This window comes from Vanellus vanellus, assembly GCF_965231255.1.
Source record: "Vanellus vanellus genome assembly, chromosome: 16".
NCBI lineage: Eukaryota > Metazoa > Chordata > Aves > Charadriiformes > Charadriidae > Vanellus > Vanellus vanellus.
The window spans coordinates 5,720,104-5,738,944 of record NC_138921.1 but is presented as its reverse complement, the minus strand read 5'-3'; the positions used below and the strand labels follow the sequence as shown (position 1 = coordinate 5,738,944).

The 18,841-nt window shown below is 43.4% G+C and overlaps 1 protein-coding gene across 2 annotated transcripts in view; it reads right to left on the bottom strand.

Annotated features, from left to right (window-relative positions):
• Window positions 1-209: 209 nt before the first annotated feature.
• BCR (BCR activator of RhoGEF and GTPase) overlaps window positions 210-18,841 on the bottom strand; it is a gene marked incomplete at its 5' end in the record, with an annotated part of 101,533 nt that continues 82,901 nt past the window's right edge. For both annotated transcript variants that reach the window (XM_082491391.1, XM_082491390.1), the window contains 12 exons: window positions 210-1,284; window positions 2,039-2,201; window positions 3,242-3,347; window positions 3,950-4,084; window positions 5,583-5,722; window positions 6,570-6,679; window positions 6,810-6,869; window positions 14,583-14,714; window positions 15,393-15,490; window positions 16,685-16,759; window positions 17,575-17,679; window positions 18,262-18,337. In XM_082491391.1, the coding sequence (XP_082347517.1) occupies window positions 1,195-1,284; window positions 2,039-2,201; window positions 3,242-3,347; window positions 3,950-4,084; window positions 5,583-5,722; window positions 6,570-6,679; window positions 6,810-6,869; window positions 14,583-14,714; window positions 15,393-15,490; window positions 16,685-16,759; window positions 17,575-17,679; window positions 18,262-18,337 (1,290 nt within the window). In that variant the 3' untranslated portion in view covers window positions 210-1,194. The remainder of the gene's footprint in view (window positions 1,285-2,038; window positions 2,202-3,241; window positions 3,348-3,949; window positions 4,085-5,582; window positions 5,723-6,569; window positions 6,680-6,809; window positions 6,870-14,582; window positions 14,715-15,392; window positions 15,491-16,684; window positions 16,760-17,574; window positions 17,680-18,261; window positions 18,338-18,841) is intronic.

The window sequence follows — 18,841 nt, the reverse complement described above, 5'->3', positions numbered from 1 at the left end:
CACAATGCATGCTACTTGCTAGATTGTCCATATAGTAAATTCTGACACATTTTATCAAAGTATTTGTATCTATCAGAAAAAGACTCTTGTAGAAGCAATGTACAAAGCCTCCAAAAATTCAAGTATCAAAAAAAAAGGATGTTCTGATACGAGTCTGGAGTAAGCAGCCAGCCAAACTGATACCCATTGATTTTTTTTTTTGTCCACAAATGCTTCAATTATTTTTGCAGTGGTAACATCTTTTCTTTGGAGTGTTGGGAATTAACAGTCTTCCCAATTAAATTTCATTAAGTTTGGTGGGGTCTGAGGAATATAGCAATCCTGCCTGGATAATATTACCCGTCCTTTTATATGCAAACAAACAACAGAATTGCAAACAGAATCACTGACTCTAACCCTCCCTGCCTCTCTTTAATTTGCTATATTTATTTATTTATAGTGTAACATCATTGGGTCTGGCTCCCTTAACACAAAAAAAAACCATCAGAAGCACAACACAGGCAAAAGCAGGGCATCTCCTTCCCTAGAGCTGTATAAACATTTGCGAGGGAAGGGGTGGGTGAGACCAAAACAAAACCCCAAACAAACCCACGGTTCTAGCTGTACGCAAAACTGTTTCATTCCTTCAGAACCCCGTTCAAATGAAGACTTGAATTTCTGAGGAGGGACTCTCAGATCCCAGACCCTTCCCTTCTCTCCTCTTGCAAAGCAATGCTATTTTTGTGGCCTAGAACAGTACTTTAAAAACAGCAGTTATTAAAGACACAGTTGTGATACATCCTTTAACTCCCCCTCACCCAAAAAGGGGTGTCCTATCAAGTGGTCCAGTAGAAATCTTGAAGTTTCTTTATGATAAATTAAATCCATAAAACGAGGAATACCTTCCGTCACATTCCCAACAAGAATAATAGCCACACTCTGTGGTGTGTTTGTTCAAGTGTCTATTGCTCCTTCTAGTGGAGATTCTGCACAGCTCCATCTCCAGTTCAGTTCTGGTCCTACCGATCAAAAGCAGAGATCCTTCTTTCTCTTCAGCTTGTCTCTGGTTAACAAACAGCAGAAGCACTGTGGGCCGTAATTCCCCAGGACAGGAACAGGCCAGTAATGTCTGAAGAAACACCAGTCGTCTTTTTCTCAGGTGTGGCAGATTTATGCCAAGAGCAGTTTTTTGCATCCTGTGGGTATCACCGGCACCTACACCTCTGTGGAAAAGAGAATGCTTTGCCTCTTGCTGTCTGGGGTAGGGATAGTCTCTAGCTGCAGGAAGTACAGAAGAACTTGAACCTGGAAAGAGAAAGAAAGGGGTAATAATAAAGCTCTGTTAACTCATTCTCATCCTGGCTGTTTGAGCGTTGGCAGACGTGCCTACAGCTCTCTCCACAGGAACATCTTCCAGTTAAGTATTTGTTTTAATACAGGGTATAACAGCAGGGACAGTGAAACTTGCAGTGCTTCAGAGACACTCTGCAGCTTCCAGGCTATAAAAACGGTGGTGGTGTTCCACTGCACTGAAAAAAATCTGATCTATAATTTGTCATTACTCAACCAAGAAAGTAGAAACCAGCCTGACCAGCAAACCCAGCCTCTATGCTCGAATTCTCTGCATTGCCTTCAAAGGCAGCAATGGCCAAAGAAATCTGAATTTAGCAAAGAATTTTGTTGTGCATCAGTGAAGGTGGTTTAAGGTTGAGGAGCATCCTGGAAAAACACTGGCGGTCCTTTTATCCAGGCTAGCAATGTGGTGCTGAGAGACAGCCCTCAAAAAATATCCTTCTGTGCACAAACACGAAACGTACAGGACTGTGTGCATACTGCCATTTTCTCATGAAAAGCTGTATTAGTACAGATGCAAACTGAACTGCCTGAAGAAACACAGTTCTACAGTCTAAAATGTCTGTGTGAGGGTGAAAGTTGTTTATGTTTCTCAAAAAAACCTGTCGTGAAAACACAAGAGGATGGCTGAACCAGACCTTGCTACAGGACTGCAGTTTCTCACATGTTGCCTTCACAAGATTCAATAGCATGTTTAGGATTTTACCTGGGACATGACTTCTAGTGACCAACTATCAGTCATTGTGATAGGCTGGGTTGGGTTAGCAGGGATTTTACTGTCCTTCTCTGAAGGTCTGAGCAGCGTTGGTCCAAAGACAGTTGCAAGATTATGCAGGGACATCTTGTTAACGCTTTCCCTCTCAGCAACCCTGGGAGAAGAAACAATGAACAAGGCAGATCTTTATAAACACCTGAGTTTGGAAGTGTCTTTAAGTAAGAAAACATATTTATTCATTTTGCAAAAAGTTTCAGGAACATTCAGTCAACCACGCTCACTCTCTATGTGCCTAAATGAACTTCACATATAAGCAATACCTTGATCTGACACAACCACAGTCTCCAGGCATTCTACAGACACTTGGGAAAGGGACTGCTGCGAACTGTCTGGACAGGCAGAAGTGGGACAGCAATAAAGGAATGTTTTCATCCCAGTTTCATAAATGAGAAACTGAGACATGCAGGTTAAAAAAATTACCCAAGGGCAGAAAAGTCTGCAACAGAAACACAAGTAAAACACAGATTTCCTGGATTTTAATCCAGAACCTCAGTCACAAGGTTATCTTTCATCTCTCCATTGACAGTCTCTGGTATGTACAAAATACACATGTAAATTAACACATTGTGCATGTATTAAGCAAGCTTATTGCATTAATATAAAACACATGGAAATACTTTTTCACAGTTACAACCATATTCACAAAGACATAGACAAGAACAGAAAGACTAGTCTAGGCAAGGAACTGACAACTCCAGTTAGCAGAAGTGCAAAGCTGGAATTTTAAAAAAATGTATGATGTTAGATTACAGGCACCTTTTGAGACAGGGCTTACAAGTCCTTAAACGCGGCCAAAGCTTCACAATTTATACTGAAACTGTTCTTGATCTTTCTATCCAGATGCAGGTGCAGCTTTGCAGTGATATTGCAGCAGGAATTTGCATTTGCAGTAGATAAACCCCAAGACTTTTGTTACCCCTCCCCTTCAGCTCTAATCCTTTCAGTATGAGTGGGAACGAAATTCAGGATTTATTGTCTCATACTCCCTCCGTGAAGCACTAGTTATCTGATGAGCATTCACAGCAAACGCTTCTTCATTTGTGTGATTCAGCACGGATTCAAGGAAAAGGCTCCTCTTTTCAAAACCATGATGCTTTACACATTAAATACGTGTCTAGAGGATCCCCATATTACCTTTTTAAATGGTCCAAAAGGAAAAGGAATGTCACAAGGTTGGGTTCTGGAAGCGATAACAATAGATTCAACATACAACTTTCCTTTGCAACAGGATCTGAAAGTGCTACAAGACAGAAAATAACAAACCATCACCCTAGGCAGTGAAGGGGAAATTGACTGACTGCATAATTTCTCAAACCAATAAATATGGATGGTCCTGAATGGACTGCAATTACATCACAGGTTGAAGGTCAGAGTTGCACATCAATACCCTACAGGATCTCTTTCCTTTATTTCATAGATATGTAGAGAATCCTTTTCTCTCAAGCAGTTCAAGTGCTTTCAGACTTTCAACCATCACGATGCTTTTGCCCTGCATCAAGATAAGACATGGTATATCCCCCCCCTCCCCAAAGAGGGCTTCCCTGGAAGACTGAATGGGGCAAACAACAAGTACGCTGTCGCTCTATTCTTAACCTATCCTTCAGAAACCTGGACATTTTTGACTTAAAAAAAGGCATGGTGATTGCCCATATTCAAGCTCATCGGAAGAATATGTCATTCCAACGCTCATTTCTGAGCTCCGCTTCACTTCCCTAACAGCTTGTTCCAGGCTTCTGTCCAACATTATAAATATGGGTTTTTATTGCTTTAGGAGCAGCCTCCTACAGAACAATGTACTTAACACAGACGCGGGTATCGAGGGTTATTTCTGCTACTACCTACCAATGCCCTCGGCAAAGTTGGGGTACAGCTCATCTGTAAAGAGGGGTTCAGGCAGCTCCCGGAAGTAGAGTTTCAAGGTGCCCGCAATGGCATTGACATCCATCTCGCTCATCATCACTGACACGTCTTTGTTATCTGAAAGAGGGAAGAGGGGAAGCAGGGTAAAGAAGCTGCTGGCCTTGCATTCATTCTGTTTCTTGCTTTGGCTTACTTTGTTTATCCTTTGTCTTTGCCCAAATAACTGAGAGTTTTCCTGTTTACGTTTCTCCACATTAAACGAGCTGCCTTCTGACAACTGAAAAGCGCTGCACAAATGACTGCAAACAGTTTATAGCTTTAAATCAAGAAGAGGGAACCTCACACTACCCAGGGTTAGTTACACTGTGCCAGCAACCTCAGCCTGATCTGGAACAAGCCCTGCTTGACTGTATTTATATGCATTTCAGCTTTTGTTAGTGACAACAATTGTTATTCCAATTCCCTGCCTCTGACAGCTTAGAACAAGGGACTCCAAGGCTGTCTAACTCCCTGTTGAGTGTAGCTAAAGTACACAGGCAATTCAGGGCTCACATTTCAGTTTTGTCACTATTAAGAACAACAAAACCACCCTCTTTCCCTAAAACAAACAGGCCAACCAGCAGAGCCAGTGCTGGTTTCATGAAGCTTACTGTAACACAGTATTTGATATAAATGAAAAAAGTTGTTTTTCAAAACATGAAACACCCTTACTTGCACTAGTGAAGATTCATAAATCAATATATTTGGTAGCTTAGGGGGGTTGCAAAAAAAAATACAAGGAGGAAGAAATTTCACAAAATAAGTGAAGAAGTGCAGGGAGGGTGAGTTTGGGCACCTGGCACAGGCCTCATGACTGCTTCCATCAAAAGAGAGCTCGAATGTGGCTTGGACTGTCATGTGACAGCTGAAAGTAGGGTAGAATTTCATTTTTTGTACCTCAGCAATTTGGAGGTGTTTTGTCTGCCTGATCTTGGACGCCTTTTGGGACATGCATGCCATTCTTTTAAATGCAGCACCAGTAAGAAGCCCTTTGCTGCTCAAGATCAAAGAAAGCTTTACAAAGGTTGGTCAAAATTATCTAATTTTACAATCTGCGCACATCAATCTAGACACAGAGTTAAGAGAAGAACTTGGGAGCCCTGACCACCCAACTTCAGTTTTGTAAACACCCTTCCTAGTCAACCTTAGAAATTTTTTTTTTGCTGCCTTCCTTTCACAAAACATTCTCAATTTCAAGGACTTCTATTAATTCGGAGACCTCACAATCGTGAGGAAATTATGGGTTCTGATTGCTGCCACTTCCCCTGAGGAAGGTGTCTGCCATTTACAAAGATTTAGAACGGCAGGCAAACCCACCATTTCATGTCTGCTGGGAAGAATAACAAATGCATTATTTGGTATAAGGATCCATCCCGTTGTATGTCTTAGGTTGTATCTGTAGCTGAAGAATATTAATAAAATATGCAGTCAGGGTTAAAACTGTTCTCCTTGTGCGAGAATCTCTACCTCTTAATGCTTCTTGGGGAACACAAGATTAAAAATAGCATAGCCACCTGACAGGGAGCTCCTGCAGGTTCTCACAGCACAAAGGAAAACATCAGGCACAATTACTTACTGACATCAAAGGCAGCTTTCAAAGCTTGGATATCGGTCGCAACCCCAGAGACACGGTAGATGCCCACCTCCTCCATTCCACGCCGCTCTATCTCTTCCACACACTGGCGCACTATGTAAGGTACCTTCGATCTCTCTCTCCTTAAAAAAGCCAGACGGGAGAGTTCAGTATGGCCCGTGCCCTCAATGCCTGTTACCCCAGCCAGCCGGGCTGGCTAAAATCACCCTGTCATTTTGCTGTGCAAACCTCTTCTGGAAACTGGGGTGGGAAAAAGTCTGAGCAGGCAAACAAGACTGAGCTGAAAAACTCCTTTTAAAGACCGGAGAGGGTTTTCTGCGTGTGTCTGCCTGGCTTTGGCTGTTCTGCAGCTACCCTGAGCGCTTGGGCTCTGGCCAGGTCCCAGTGTCCCCAGAGTCTGCCACTTGCGCAGGTAACCAAGGGATTCCCAAACAGACCTTGGATACATAGCAACACTGATGATTTCCAATTAATGCAATTCCATTAGGGAGGAAATACCACACTTCCCAAACCATGTAACAGAACAAACAGGTTTCTTCTGGCACACAATTCATGACAAAAGATCAGGGGTTAAAATAATACAACAGGGCCCAAAGAACTCGAACATTTCCGATTATGGAAAGGAAACATCAGTGTTCAGTGGCTCTGGAAATTTGTGACCTAGTCAGCTAACTACAGAGCAAAGGGGCAAAGGGTATTTCCGGAACTCAGAGAAGTGAGATGCTGTAAGTAAACACCCCAGGTTTCACCCTAGGTTTCAAAGCCTGTTGTGCATGCTGTTTTTTCCCCTGCAAAAAATGAAGCTCAGAATGTACAGCATCTCCTTTCTGCAGCCACAGCCATCTACAGTACTACCCAAGTGGAACAGGCTGGACTGACAAATCCATCAGTGGGGTAAAGACAGGCGCAACCCACTGGCAAGCTGGCTTTTTGAAAAACAATAGCGAGAAATGTGACCCATAAGCTCACTTGGTGACAATAGCGATCTTGACCCCAAACACCCCAGTCTGTTTCCGGGACGGCATCCTTTTCAGGCTAAACTCCCGACTGGTAAACTTCACTGACAGCTTCACTTCCACCTGAATAAAAGAGAACCGCTGTTACTTTTCAAACATTTTCTTTTTTTTTTTTTATGCTGCAGTGAAAAGCAAAGAAAGAAAGCACATAAGAGGTAGAGAAGCAGTGCTAACTTCTGTTTTCCATACTTACTCCATTCATTGAGATGACTGTGCGTTGCCAGTCTTTGTCCTGCAATGCCTGTGGGTCCAGCTGAAAAACATGGAAGTTACCCATGAGCTAGGAACACACTTCAGAGAAATGAGCTAGCCGGAAAGGCTTCTGTAAGTGAGCAGAGCACTACCACTTTCAGCATGTTATTTCTTTTCCGAAGGAGAACACATATTCCAAGGTTTCCCTGGTTTCAGGTAACAGGACACTCAGATATTGTGTGGTTCTCTAAGCAGGGTTGATGAGGACTCACACACATGGAAAATCCAGAAACACGCATGCAGTGTCTGCTCAAAAACAGAGGCAACCTCGGCGAGCAAAATCAATGTTTGAAAGCCAATAACCTCAGCTTTCTTAGAAAGAGAGACCACATTCATTGCTGTAGCACAACAGGCACATTAACAGACAGCCAAATTCATCCCATCCTACGGGGCCAGGAGTCAGAAAAGGGGAGGAGAGAGTTCTGAAATATGTCCAATTTGAAATAGAGGAAACTGTCTCCCTCTGCAGTTTTCTAGAGACAGGTGAGGTTGGATGAGTGTGAAATTACTGCACTGAAATAAAAAGCCAAGCTGGAGAACTTCAGAGCTTTTGGCTATGAAGATAATAACTTCCAAGAAGGACTATATTCCACCAAATTCAAAAGACATAATGACCCTAACAGTGAGATCAAGAAAGAGAAATATGTAGTGATCTATACAGAGACAAGTAACAAACCAAACCTCTGTCAGGATCTGACATGGAAGTGGAGACAATGGGCCCAGAAATCATGGAAAGTTGTCCTCCTTCAGCCTGCCTATTCCTTTTCATTTCTATTTGAGCACAGAGGCAAGAAGAACACCTGGACCTGCTATTGCAAGAATTCATTAAACAGAAACAGGTTCTGACACAAAGCCCTGATCTCCCATTTTCAGCTTTGCTTGGTCTCTTTTGAGTGGACAGTTGTGAGGCTGGGGAGCAGCTGATTCAAGTACGCAAACATCACCCAGCCATTCCAATACTGCCTGAGAGAGTCCAAACACATCTGAACACCTGAAGAGTGGTGCTCAGCTCACGCTAGACTGGCAAAAGGCAGAAAAGACCTGTCTTCATGGGGACTTCTATCAGCAACCAGAACCAGCCAAAGCAAGCAGACTTTGGTGCCTCCTGAGATGGCTTTGTAGCACTTTGCTCTTGAACACTGAGACACAGTAAAATCAGGAGGAGGCAACTGCAGTTGACTCTGCATTTTGAGTTTACTGGCATCAGCAAACAAAAACGCACTCAGTAAGTAGAGCTGCTTCTGCAGCACTTCTCCTCTCTCTCACAGAACCCCAGGCAAAAGCAGAGTTCTCTGACAGGCAGAGGTAAACGTTGAAACAATGGCAGCTGCAGTATATTCTGGGAGATCTTAGATGCAATCATGCTCACACTCTCTTTCAGACCATCAACAAACTAGTTCAATGCTGCTGATACTACAGAGACAAGTGCCCCCACACCCTTCCCCACTCCCCAAAGAAGATAACCAGCAGAGACAGAAGTTTCTCCCCACTTGCTCACACTGCAGAGACCCCAAGAAGCAACAGACAAGCAAGCCAGGCCAACCTTATCTCTGCGCACTTTGTTACGGACGTGAGCCCACAGTGGGATGCTGCCAGCACACACATGCTTTGCTGTCGAATTGGACCGGTTCCTGTAGGTGCAACTCTGGCAGAAATTCCTGAAGACCCCTTGTAAGGAATAGTCTGTAACCAGTAGCTCCCACATTTTGGGACTGCACAGAGGTCCAGGAGGCCAATGGGCAGCAGTGCTTAGCTTCAGTGCTTCAGCAAACCCAAATAACAGACTGCTTGCCAAGAGGGTTTGCTTATAACTCTGGCGGAACAGATCCGCCCCCGCCTGTGCGGCTGGCCAAGGTCCCTACAAGTTGGCCAGAATCTAGGCTGTTCTTCCCTGCATTTCCGTGCTGGAAGTTTGGTTCCTTTCAACAACTACATTCTTTCCCAGAATCAAGAGGAAACCATTTCTGAAGTGTCTGGTTTCCTATGAAGAGCAACCATGCTCATTATTCCTGAAAGCTTGATCTCCAGCTGCCTAAATAGTCATCTCGTTAAGCTGCCAAAATGGCCCTGCTGCTAGACACAGTCACAGCCGATCCTCTGACTCAGAAGCAGTTTTCCATATGCTTTTAGAATGGAGTCACTGAGAGTGTATTATTTATAGCAGGGAGAGACTGCTTAAGACTGAAGGGGAAAGAGGGTTTTGAATATTTGCCAAAAAAGTTAAAGGGTCCAATTACAGCTTCTTTAAGCTAACAGGTAATACTGGTTATGTCTCAGCGATGACCAGGGAATTCCTGACACCGCACAAAACAAAAGCGAGTGAAGAGCTGTTAAAAAGTATGATCCAAAGTCCTAATCTGTCTCAAGAGTGTATATCATATGGTGCAAAGGACGAGCAAAAGCAGTGTGCTGGAGCTGAGAGCTCACAGAGACTCTTCCTTGCTGAGTAACTACTGGAGCTGAGCAAGGACTGTGAATGTACCTGCTGCTACACCTTGGCCCCTCATCTCTGAGCTCTGCTGCAGGGCTGGCAGGACCCTCGCACTCCCCACCTGCTGTTTGACTCCTGCTGGACAACAGCTTGTATTGAATGGAGACAGCTACGGAGGACAAGCACCAGGGAGCAGGTCTGGCTGACCCAAGCTAACCCTGTGTAAATCACTGGCAATAACAACAGCAATTAAAAAAGGTGCCTTTTAAATAACAAAGCAAAATGATGGAAGCTAATAAAAGAGCAAAGCTTGAATAAGCTCTCAGCAACACCAAGTGAGACAGGAAGATCAGGTCTAAGACTCTGATAAAGTCACAGTAGGAAATAAGAGTGTCAACAGGAAACTAAGAACATCATTTAGACTTTGAGCAAGCTTTCAGTCCTGGAGCCTACAGATGACCGACCTTCTAAGGCCTGCAAGAGCAACAGAGGGAAAGGGCAGCTGGAGCGGACAGGTTACAAAGCAGACTGAGGACAAAGAGAGTTAGTGAGTGTGATGCTCCAGCATAGAGAGGGCCTGTGACAAATGGGGTCATGCTGTCTTCTGGCCTGATTTGGAGATCAATGACCTGGAAGAAGGAACATGGAGTAGAAGAATGCAATCTACAGACAGCGTGCCAAAAGGAGACTGCTCCAAGCAAGCAAGCACAGAGCGCTCGCTTTGCCAGCTCAAGCTGCCTCCCCCTAGGCACTGTGAAATGTCTGCCTCCGCATTAGTTTGACAGTGAAATTTACTGCACCTCTAAACATTTCCTTCAAACAGTCGCTTGGTTCGAGTGACAAAAGGACCTGTCCCATCTCCACTGAAACTGTGAAAAATTGTATTGTTTCCATGATCTATGCAAATAGGACAGAAGTGCTAAAATCCTCAAAGACTGTATCTCACAGGCTCGTTTGCACAGTCCCCACCAAAAGCACATGCTGCACAGGAAAAATACAAACAAACCAGTTTGTCTCCAGCTCCTCCAGCACCTCCAGTCCCCTTGCAGCCTGTTCTTTGGCATTTGCAGCTACAGCCCCAAATTCACTAATGAATCAAGCAAATGCCTCTCTGTATCCCGCACAAAACCCAATAGAACAAAGCAGCTCAGCACCACAGGAATTTCTGAGTGCAAGTCTCCGGCCCTCATAGCAGCCTAGCGCTGAATTAAGACAATTAGTGCATAGAAGTCAGCAGAGGCTGAGTGTGCGGAACACAGAGTGGTGAGGACGTGGGAAAAAGGCAGACCGAGGATGCTGGTCAATGGCAAACACAAGCCAGGCACTAAGAAGGGTTTCTGTGCCCTGCCTTAGGAAACCATCACAGAAAGTTTGATGATACTTTTTTCCCCTGAGAAAAGAAAATAAAACATAGAGAAAGAGGAAAAAATGAAGAAGCGTCAGTGTAAATGAAATACCTGGGAGGAAGGACTGAGGCAACCTTAAGGTTAGTGTGTTTTATGCTATTTATTCACATTACTTCCTCCTTTTATTAAATCTCCCTGGCAACTTTACACTCCATCAATTTTTAACTCTAACTGATGTCACATACGTGTTTGTCAGTCTCACTGCTGCTGGAAACTCCCAGTCCAGCCATAACCCTATTCTTCTCAAAGCTCCCCACTGACATGTTAATCTTTCCCACCATCACCCTTTAGACATGACCCATTGCCTTCTTCATTTCCACCCTATTTTCACTGCTGGGATACTTTTCTGCATGAGCAAACTGTTTAAATGAACTTGAGTGTGTAAAAGGTTTTCTGAGTTGACACTTGGGAGGTACAGCATTTGACAATCTGTTTTACATGGAAAACAACCTAGATGTCTGAAATAGCCATGTGCACTGCTCTGAGACATCTCAGATAATTAAACAGATAAGAGTGATTGTTTTGCATGGCAACAGAGGAATGGTGTTGTGCTGCTACCACAGAATGACTGATCTAAGGTCATATCCTCTCTGATTTTCCAGCACCCCTGAGAGGGAGAAGGAAATGGTTTGCCTGAGCTGATCATGCAGAAAAAAACACACCACCACCACTATCACCACCACCAAAGGAAACAGCATTTTTAGGAGGCACCAACTGGAGGAGATGGATCACAGGATGAAGCGTCAGTTTACTCATCCAACCTGTTCCCAAGGCAGAGGCCAGTTTTGCTGACATATGTGCCCACGTAGATGCAGAGTCTCAGGACCAAACAAAAGGCTGCTACACTCAAAACATGTGGACATGCCTGCCACATGAAGTGCAAAATTCAAAGAGCAAAAGGCCAACCTCCCAAGTGCTGAAGATGGATGCAAGGTAACAACAGAAAGAAAAAAGAATAAAATAGAGAGTTCAAAATGAGGAGCTGATGATTACTTCTGAACTAAGTCTTGTGTTTCCTCCTGTAAGATGATGTCCATTTCTTCCTCCCCCAAGTCCCCCAATAATTTCACTTTCACAGTGTACCCAGGAATAGCACCTTCTCCCTGTATTTCACATGCCTGAGATGTAACAGAAGCCCCCAACCACGCATGCCAGCTGGTTAAACACTGCACATCCAGTGCTGCCGTTCCCAGAAGGTCTGACGAGGACTTCACTTCTACGTTTACATGAGCTTCTCCCACATTAAATCTTGTGGGTTTATTTTTCAGGGGTAAAACTTGCAGATTGGCAAGCAACGAAGCTCTTGCATGTGGCTACAGAAACAGGTAAATACAATATTCCATAGGAAAAGAAAATATGAGCAATGGGAGCTATTAAAATTGCTGCCCGTTCCTGGAAGCTTCTGACCACATGGACCAATTTCCAGTCTTCCTTCCTCCAGTGCCATTATGTAACGGAGAGATTTAATAAACATTTCACAGCCAAAACAGTCCTCATCTCCTTGATGCATTGTCTTCATCACTGCAGCTTAGAGAATTTGGTGAGTCAGAAATCCCAGTAATGGGAAGTTACAGATTTATAATAATACATGGCTTAACAATACATTGTGATTTAGCCAACACAGAAATTTCCCTGTTTTTATCAGCAGGAGGATGCAGACACGACTCCTGATATTCCCAGAGTTTTTAACTAAAGGGAATTTAGGGGGGAAAAAAGAACAAAACCAAACAACACAACACAACTCATCCAATTTCACAGACTTTTACACAAGACAGACTTTGGCTGAATAATGACAACACAACAACAACAAAACAGAAAGCCCTAGATACACTAGCAACTCTAAAATAAACAAAGCTTAATATAAAAGCACTTGGGAGAATCCTGAAAGAAAATGACTATAAAACCAGTGACTGGAAAAGATGCTGACAGCATTAATACAGCTAACCTTCAGCCACAGGTTGTAATTTGATTTTGTTGTTGCATTATTATGATTTCTTAGTAGAGAAATGGTGTTTGCTTTTAAAATAAAACTAAAACAAAATAAAAGCCTTTAACAATTCTCATCAACCCAACATCTTACCAGACTCTCTTAGGACTTCTCTTTGCAATTATTCATTAGCGTTAAGAAGTTGTGCGATGGGAGAGAAATCACTGAGAATTAAGAGGATGTTCTGCAAGTTCACCAAGTTTCTTTATAAATTGCAAGAAGGATCTACTGAAAGCAAGAGAACTTTTGCATTTGCCTTTTACGATACAACAAAACACGACTTTTGCACATTAATCAAAACCTTTGTATTTTTTTAATTTCTTTTTTACTTTCCAATGTTTAGGTTTCTCTAAAAGAATCAAGATGCAATGAATATTCAAGTGTCACCAAAGAGTATTTTTACCTATTAATTTGTTTTAACAGAATGTACAAGCGCTGTGCGTACAAATGCCCACTCTTGTGGAAAAAAAAAAAATGTTAAAAATTTTAAATATTTTATTCATTTTTAAATCGTTCTGTGTAAAATATCTGAAGAATTTAGAGGGTCAGTGATTTCAGGGTTCTCCATTATAAGCACACAAATCTCCAGGGCATTGCAGGGCTGAAAACTTGCTCTTTTGTAGTTGCTCGGCTCCATGGAAAATAAGCTTTTGTTAGCAGAAGGGGCATCCAGATTTCTGGTTCGCCTGAGACATATACATACAAGGCACCCTGTACTAGCGTTTATTGATTTGTACACGAGTGTTCTTTCAAACATCCACCATGCGTTTGGCAACAAAAGCTTTCCCTGAAGATGGCAGGGCAGCCTCAGGGCTGCAAGGAGGGAGGGAAATGAAAAGGCCTAATGAAACTCATTTAGACAATGAACCCTTCTGGAGTAAAGGTGAGATATGATCCTGCAGGCCGCCCTCAATCAGAGTTGTGTCTGAAATCCCACAAATGGCCTTGGCCTGTGTGACCATCACTCAAATGCTGGAGAAAGCTGTCATCCATGGAGTGATAAAGAGTCAAACATAAATGGAGGAGAGCTGGTGCTTTCTGTCAGCATACCAGAAAGAAAAAGGTATCTGGGCAGGGTCTCTGCTCTGTACAACAGCCAGTCCAACACAAAGAATGTGTCCGCAGAGCAAGCATTTTAATACCCTCCTAAAGCTGTGGACAGACAGCGCAACAAACTGGAAGAAGGGGGGGGAACATATATTCTCTGTGTCATCCTCCGCTGATGGCCTGATTTCTCCTGCATGGAGCTTTAGTGCTTTATCACACAGCAGTTCCCTGAAAGCAGCATCCGTTTGCAGTCATCTCATCACCTCCCCTATTGTATTACAAATTTGCCACGTAAACAAAGTGTCGCACGCTGATTCTCAGTGGTGGAAATCTCTCTCAGATGCAGCCCGCTGTCATGGACACTATACTCTGGACACGGCAGTTATCAGGACAATAAGCCTGTCCTCCAAGGCCTTGCTATCACATCAATCAACTCGCAGCACGTACAGAACATAACACTTCTTCCACATGATTTCAGATGGGCTAGTATATTCATTGCTTCCTTTTGTCACAAATGGAGCATCCTGAACAGTGCTCAGGGCTCAGTGACAGTGCAGTTCCTATATACTGTGCTGGAAGTTTTGAAGTTAATGGGCAAATCAGAGATCAAAATGTAAGTTTTAATTAAAAAGCATCTACTCCATAAGAGTACTGAAGCGGGCATAGGGGAAAAGGCAAGAAGGAAAGAGCTGCTGACTTCCTGCCTCAGAATCACACTGTATAAATCTCCAATGCTGAGACAACCAGAAGACAGAAAAAACCCTCCCTGGTGCACTCCCAAATTCAAAAGTCCTCTTATGTTTTGCAGTAAGCGTAGCAGGAATGAGTTAAGCACAGTCTCACCTGGATCTGTCCTTTCCCCATTATGCGATCCGTGCTCTCTCCATCCTCTTTGGTGAGCTTGGTTTTGTTGTAGCACTTTTCATAGCACAGAATCCGCAGAGTTTGTGAACCCTCCAGCTCAATCTCAAACTCCTGCAGGGCACCAGGAAAGGAAAGAGCAATGAATACATCACAGCAGGACACTAGTCTCTTAATAATCAATATAATCACCTTAAAACTCATCAGGAGAGAGCACTTAAGGACTGACCAAAACCTCCCCTGTAATAGAGTTGGTCTAGAAATAAACTGAAATTGTATTTTGTATATATTAAGGTGGTCAAATCAGAGACTAAGGAGTCAACCATCTTAGTCAGGTTTCAGAGTTTCAGCAAAGCATCATTCAAAGAAACAAACTCGCCCACCTTCCTTGTATTTAATTTTGCTCCCCAGCAGGTTTAAGTTGGCTGTAAACAGGCAAGATGACTACAGCTAATCCTTCCCCCTCGCAACAAAGAAACAAAACCACCTCCTTCTTCAACATATTTTCACTTATGCCTTCAACAAAAATAATCAAGCATGCATCTGTTTAAATGATGAAATGCTGGACAAGACTTCTTTGTAATGAAATGTTTGCTTAACTATAGCTAATCCAAGAGAAAATCTGCAAGCCCTGACAGCCAAATGAACCTGCATAGAAGTATTTTCTGAAAGGCAGCATATGCAGCACAAGTGCTGAGCATGCAGCAAGTTCTTCCATTTGTGGGTTTTCTGCACCTCACGCATTGACGTTTGGCACATGGAACAAGTCTCATTAAGCAAAATCCAACCTACCTCATTCCAGTTGGGCTCTGTGGTATCTCTGTAAACTCTAGTTTTAGCCTTGTTCACAAAATACCCAAAAGAATCCACCTCTAATGTGCAGTACAAATCTGAGGAGGGGAGACAAGGACAGAAAGTTTAAAGATTTCTAGAATCTCTGAACTTGCATTAATCACTTTCAGAATGTGTCTTCATTTGTATCTTCTTTGTATTAGTATCAGTAACACTATCCAGCACAAATCTCACCATCTGGACCAGCTGAGTTGCCTTTATGAAGCTGAAGTACCAGTAGAGCCGTATAAATGACCTCAGCACAGACAAGCCCCTATCAAGGATCGGGTGTATGCTATTATCCAATATTTCCCATATCAATCCACAACAAGCAGAAGGTGTACACCGATGAGAAATGAAACTTCCCCAGGTAGATATTGGACCCCATCAACACATCAGAACTGATTTCACTGAGAACACCACGAGTATATGATCCCTCAGAGAGCAGGTTGGGGGCCAGCCGTCAAAAACTCATTATCTTCATAAAGTGCTTAATTATGTAGTATCTGGTGTTTTTGAAGAGCTAGTAAAGCGCTGTAGACATTGCCCCTATTTGTAAGTTATGTTGTAAGTGATGTTAGCCAGCATCTGGGAAGTAGGAAGAGGAAGGCTAACAGAAAGCACGTACATTCGGTTCACTCCTTTCCTCCCGAGACTGCACATGGACCTTAGATAACAACAGGATCCCCAGCCACATGGCTAGGTAAGCTTTGCAGCTTTTCCTAGATTATCCTCATCAATGGCTGAGAAGCACATTTATTTCTACAGCTGTCTTCTTCACTCTACTTTTTCACCTTTTTTGATCCTTCTGTCAAATCACTCCCCTGAATTCTAGCACCTCTTTCTTTAGTTTAAAATTTTGGACATCAGAGAATGCCTTCCATTCTTTCATCGCAAAACAAAATACAGTTGAAAGAATTCAGGATAAGGGCTGACTTGTATCTAAAACTGCTCAGTAATTAGCAAACACTGCTTAAAAAAATTACCAACAGACTAGGCCTAAAAAATAACGCTGCATGCTCGTTCCTTGATCCTGATCTTTCTGAGAGTTAATAGTAGCATTAAAAAATTGCATTCCCCTAAATTTATGCCAGTGCCCCGATTTCCCTTCCAGTTCCCCAAATCACCTCTCCTCCTCACCATCACCCAGATGCACAATCCTAAAGTAGTCCATGCCCAACTGTCACAGCACCTGCATTATTTAACCCCCCCCCCCCATCAATACCTCTGTGTATTACAGAACTGCAACTCACTTGAACTTTGCTTGAATCCTGTGGCAGAGTGGACAATGACATTCAGGAATCCATAGAGACCTGGGGATTCATCATCTGTACAAAAGACCCAAGGAATTTTGTTATGTTCACAGATGAGCCAAAAGTGAAAGACAAAGTGATGAGATTGATATTACACAGGTTAATGAGCAAAGGGTAAACTGTCCCTAAAAAAGATGACAAAAACATGTAATCCAGCCATTTCAGAAAAAGAGGAGACTGTTCCAGGTTCAGTGTCGTTTTCACCTGTAATGCCTTCTGGCTGTGTGTGGCTTTTACAATGACATTTTTAGGGTCAGCAAGACAGCATGGAAGAAATTCAAAGGAGAATAAGTAAAATATGGAGGCTAAGTCTATACTAGCAGATTAAATAGTAATTTAGGATGGTCAATTTTGGCCAACTAGTGTTTTTCCAAAGGATTCTCAGGCATAGTTCAAAGTTTTCCCAGGACAGGACTTCCAACAGGCAAGCTAATCCCTGGCGTGATGGCTGCATGTAAAAACTATTTAATAGTCAATAAATATATATTGGAGGATGACCAGGATTATTTTACTAATTTAGATGTAGCCATATTCTTTGGAGCTTGTATTTTATTGTTGCAGCAAGTAACACTGGGATGGCAGATTGTTCTCGGTCGTGCTGCTCTCTTTTTGTACACTGTCGTCTACTTCCACTAAACTACACAAGTTGGGTAATATATGTTCTCAGCCTTTGCTTTACAGAAACTCTCAGTTTGTAACTCATCACCAAGTTGAAGCCTGTAGCAAAAAAAAAAACAGTAAGAGCCGTTTCAGGGGAAATGCACAAAGGCAGGCAGAGGTAGGTTTTCACTGCAGCTGTGCTGTGTGAAAGCATAAACCAAAGGTCTCACCTTCCTTATTGATAGTGAGGGGAATGTTGTGGACTGTCTGAAGCTTCACACAGGAGTTTGTCAGCATCTGGAGCTCCACTGATGTGAGTGAGAAGCTTTTAAAGCCTGTCAAGGAGATTCAAAGAGGGAGGAATTAAAATTCAAAGCAGAAGCTGGATGCACGCTCCCTCATTCTGGGCATACATGGGATAGCTGCTCCTTGGGCAATGCTCAGTCCTGTTGTGCTCAGGACTGTACTGCTACTGCAGCCCAGCTCTGTTGAGGACATATTTAGTTACTCTTCAGAATAAAAAGTCTCAGGATGGTTCACAGGAAACAAGGGGGGGCTCTTATTTTCTTGCAAAGCCAAAAAAGTAAATAAGTTTCTTTGGATTGGAGCCAGGCAAAAGGGTGCAGCTGTTCCCTCCACCTGGAACTGCACAGAGCTCTGATCTCTAGGGTAAAAGGGAGAATCTCTCCACGCGCTTACTTTGTGTTCTCCCTACACATTCCCTACTTGTTGCTGCAAGCAAAAGTCTCCCAGACAGGCTCAGATGTGCAGAGACAGAAGACACCCATGTTGTGCTGTGGATTTCAACGCACATCTCTCTTTTTGCAGGGAACCCTGCCTGACACTTCATCCTCTGGACTCCTGCTCTCTAATAAGATCACAGTATTTGTACCGATGCCCAGTTGAGAGACACTCACATTTCTTCTGCTGCTCCCGGATGTTCTCCCTCCACTCTGCCCTTTCATAGTCCGATGAAATGAGGAATGTGTAACTCTACCCAGGAAAACAGAAGAAAATGGGGCATGCATTAGTCTGACCGACCACTGAGAGCAGGCCCGTCTGCCTCCCACCCTCCTCCAGTGGAAATCATTGCATATATTGTCCTTCTAGTACTCCTGCCAGTTGTTCTGCATCACGGCTTTGTCAGTGACAGGCAGGGCTCTGGCAATGTGCATTCTCAGCAATGTGCCAGCAGCACCAACATGGACTCCTGCAGTCAGAGCTTTCACAGACAGCTCCACCCTGCAAACATCAGCTGCATCCCTGGCAGCATGAGGTCCCATGGCAGCTCTGGGCTATTCCTCACAACAGTTGCACCAGGAAGCCCAAAAGCCTCCACCACAGGCCTAGACACTGATGCAAACTGAGGACGCAGTGATCAGCTTGTGGATTTGCACTAAGCAGCAATAGGATCTTGTCAGAATCCTTTGCCACATGCATGACCACGGTGACAGGTTACAGCACTGCCAGAGCAGGGAATACCTCTGGCACACTGAA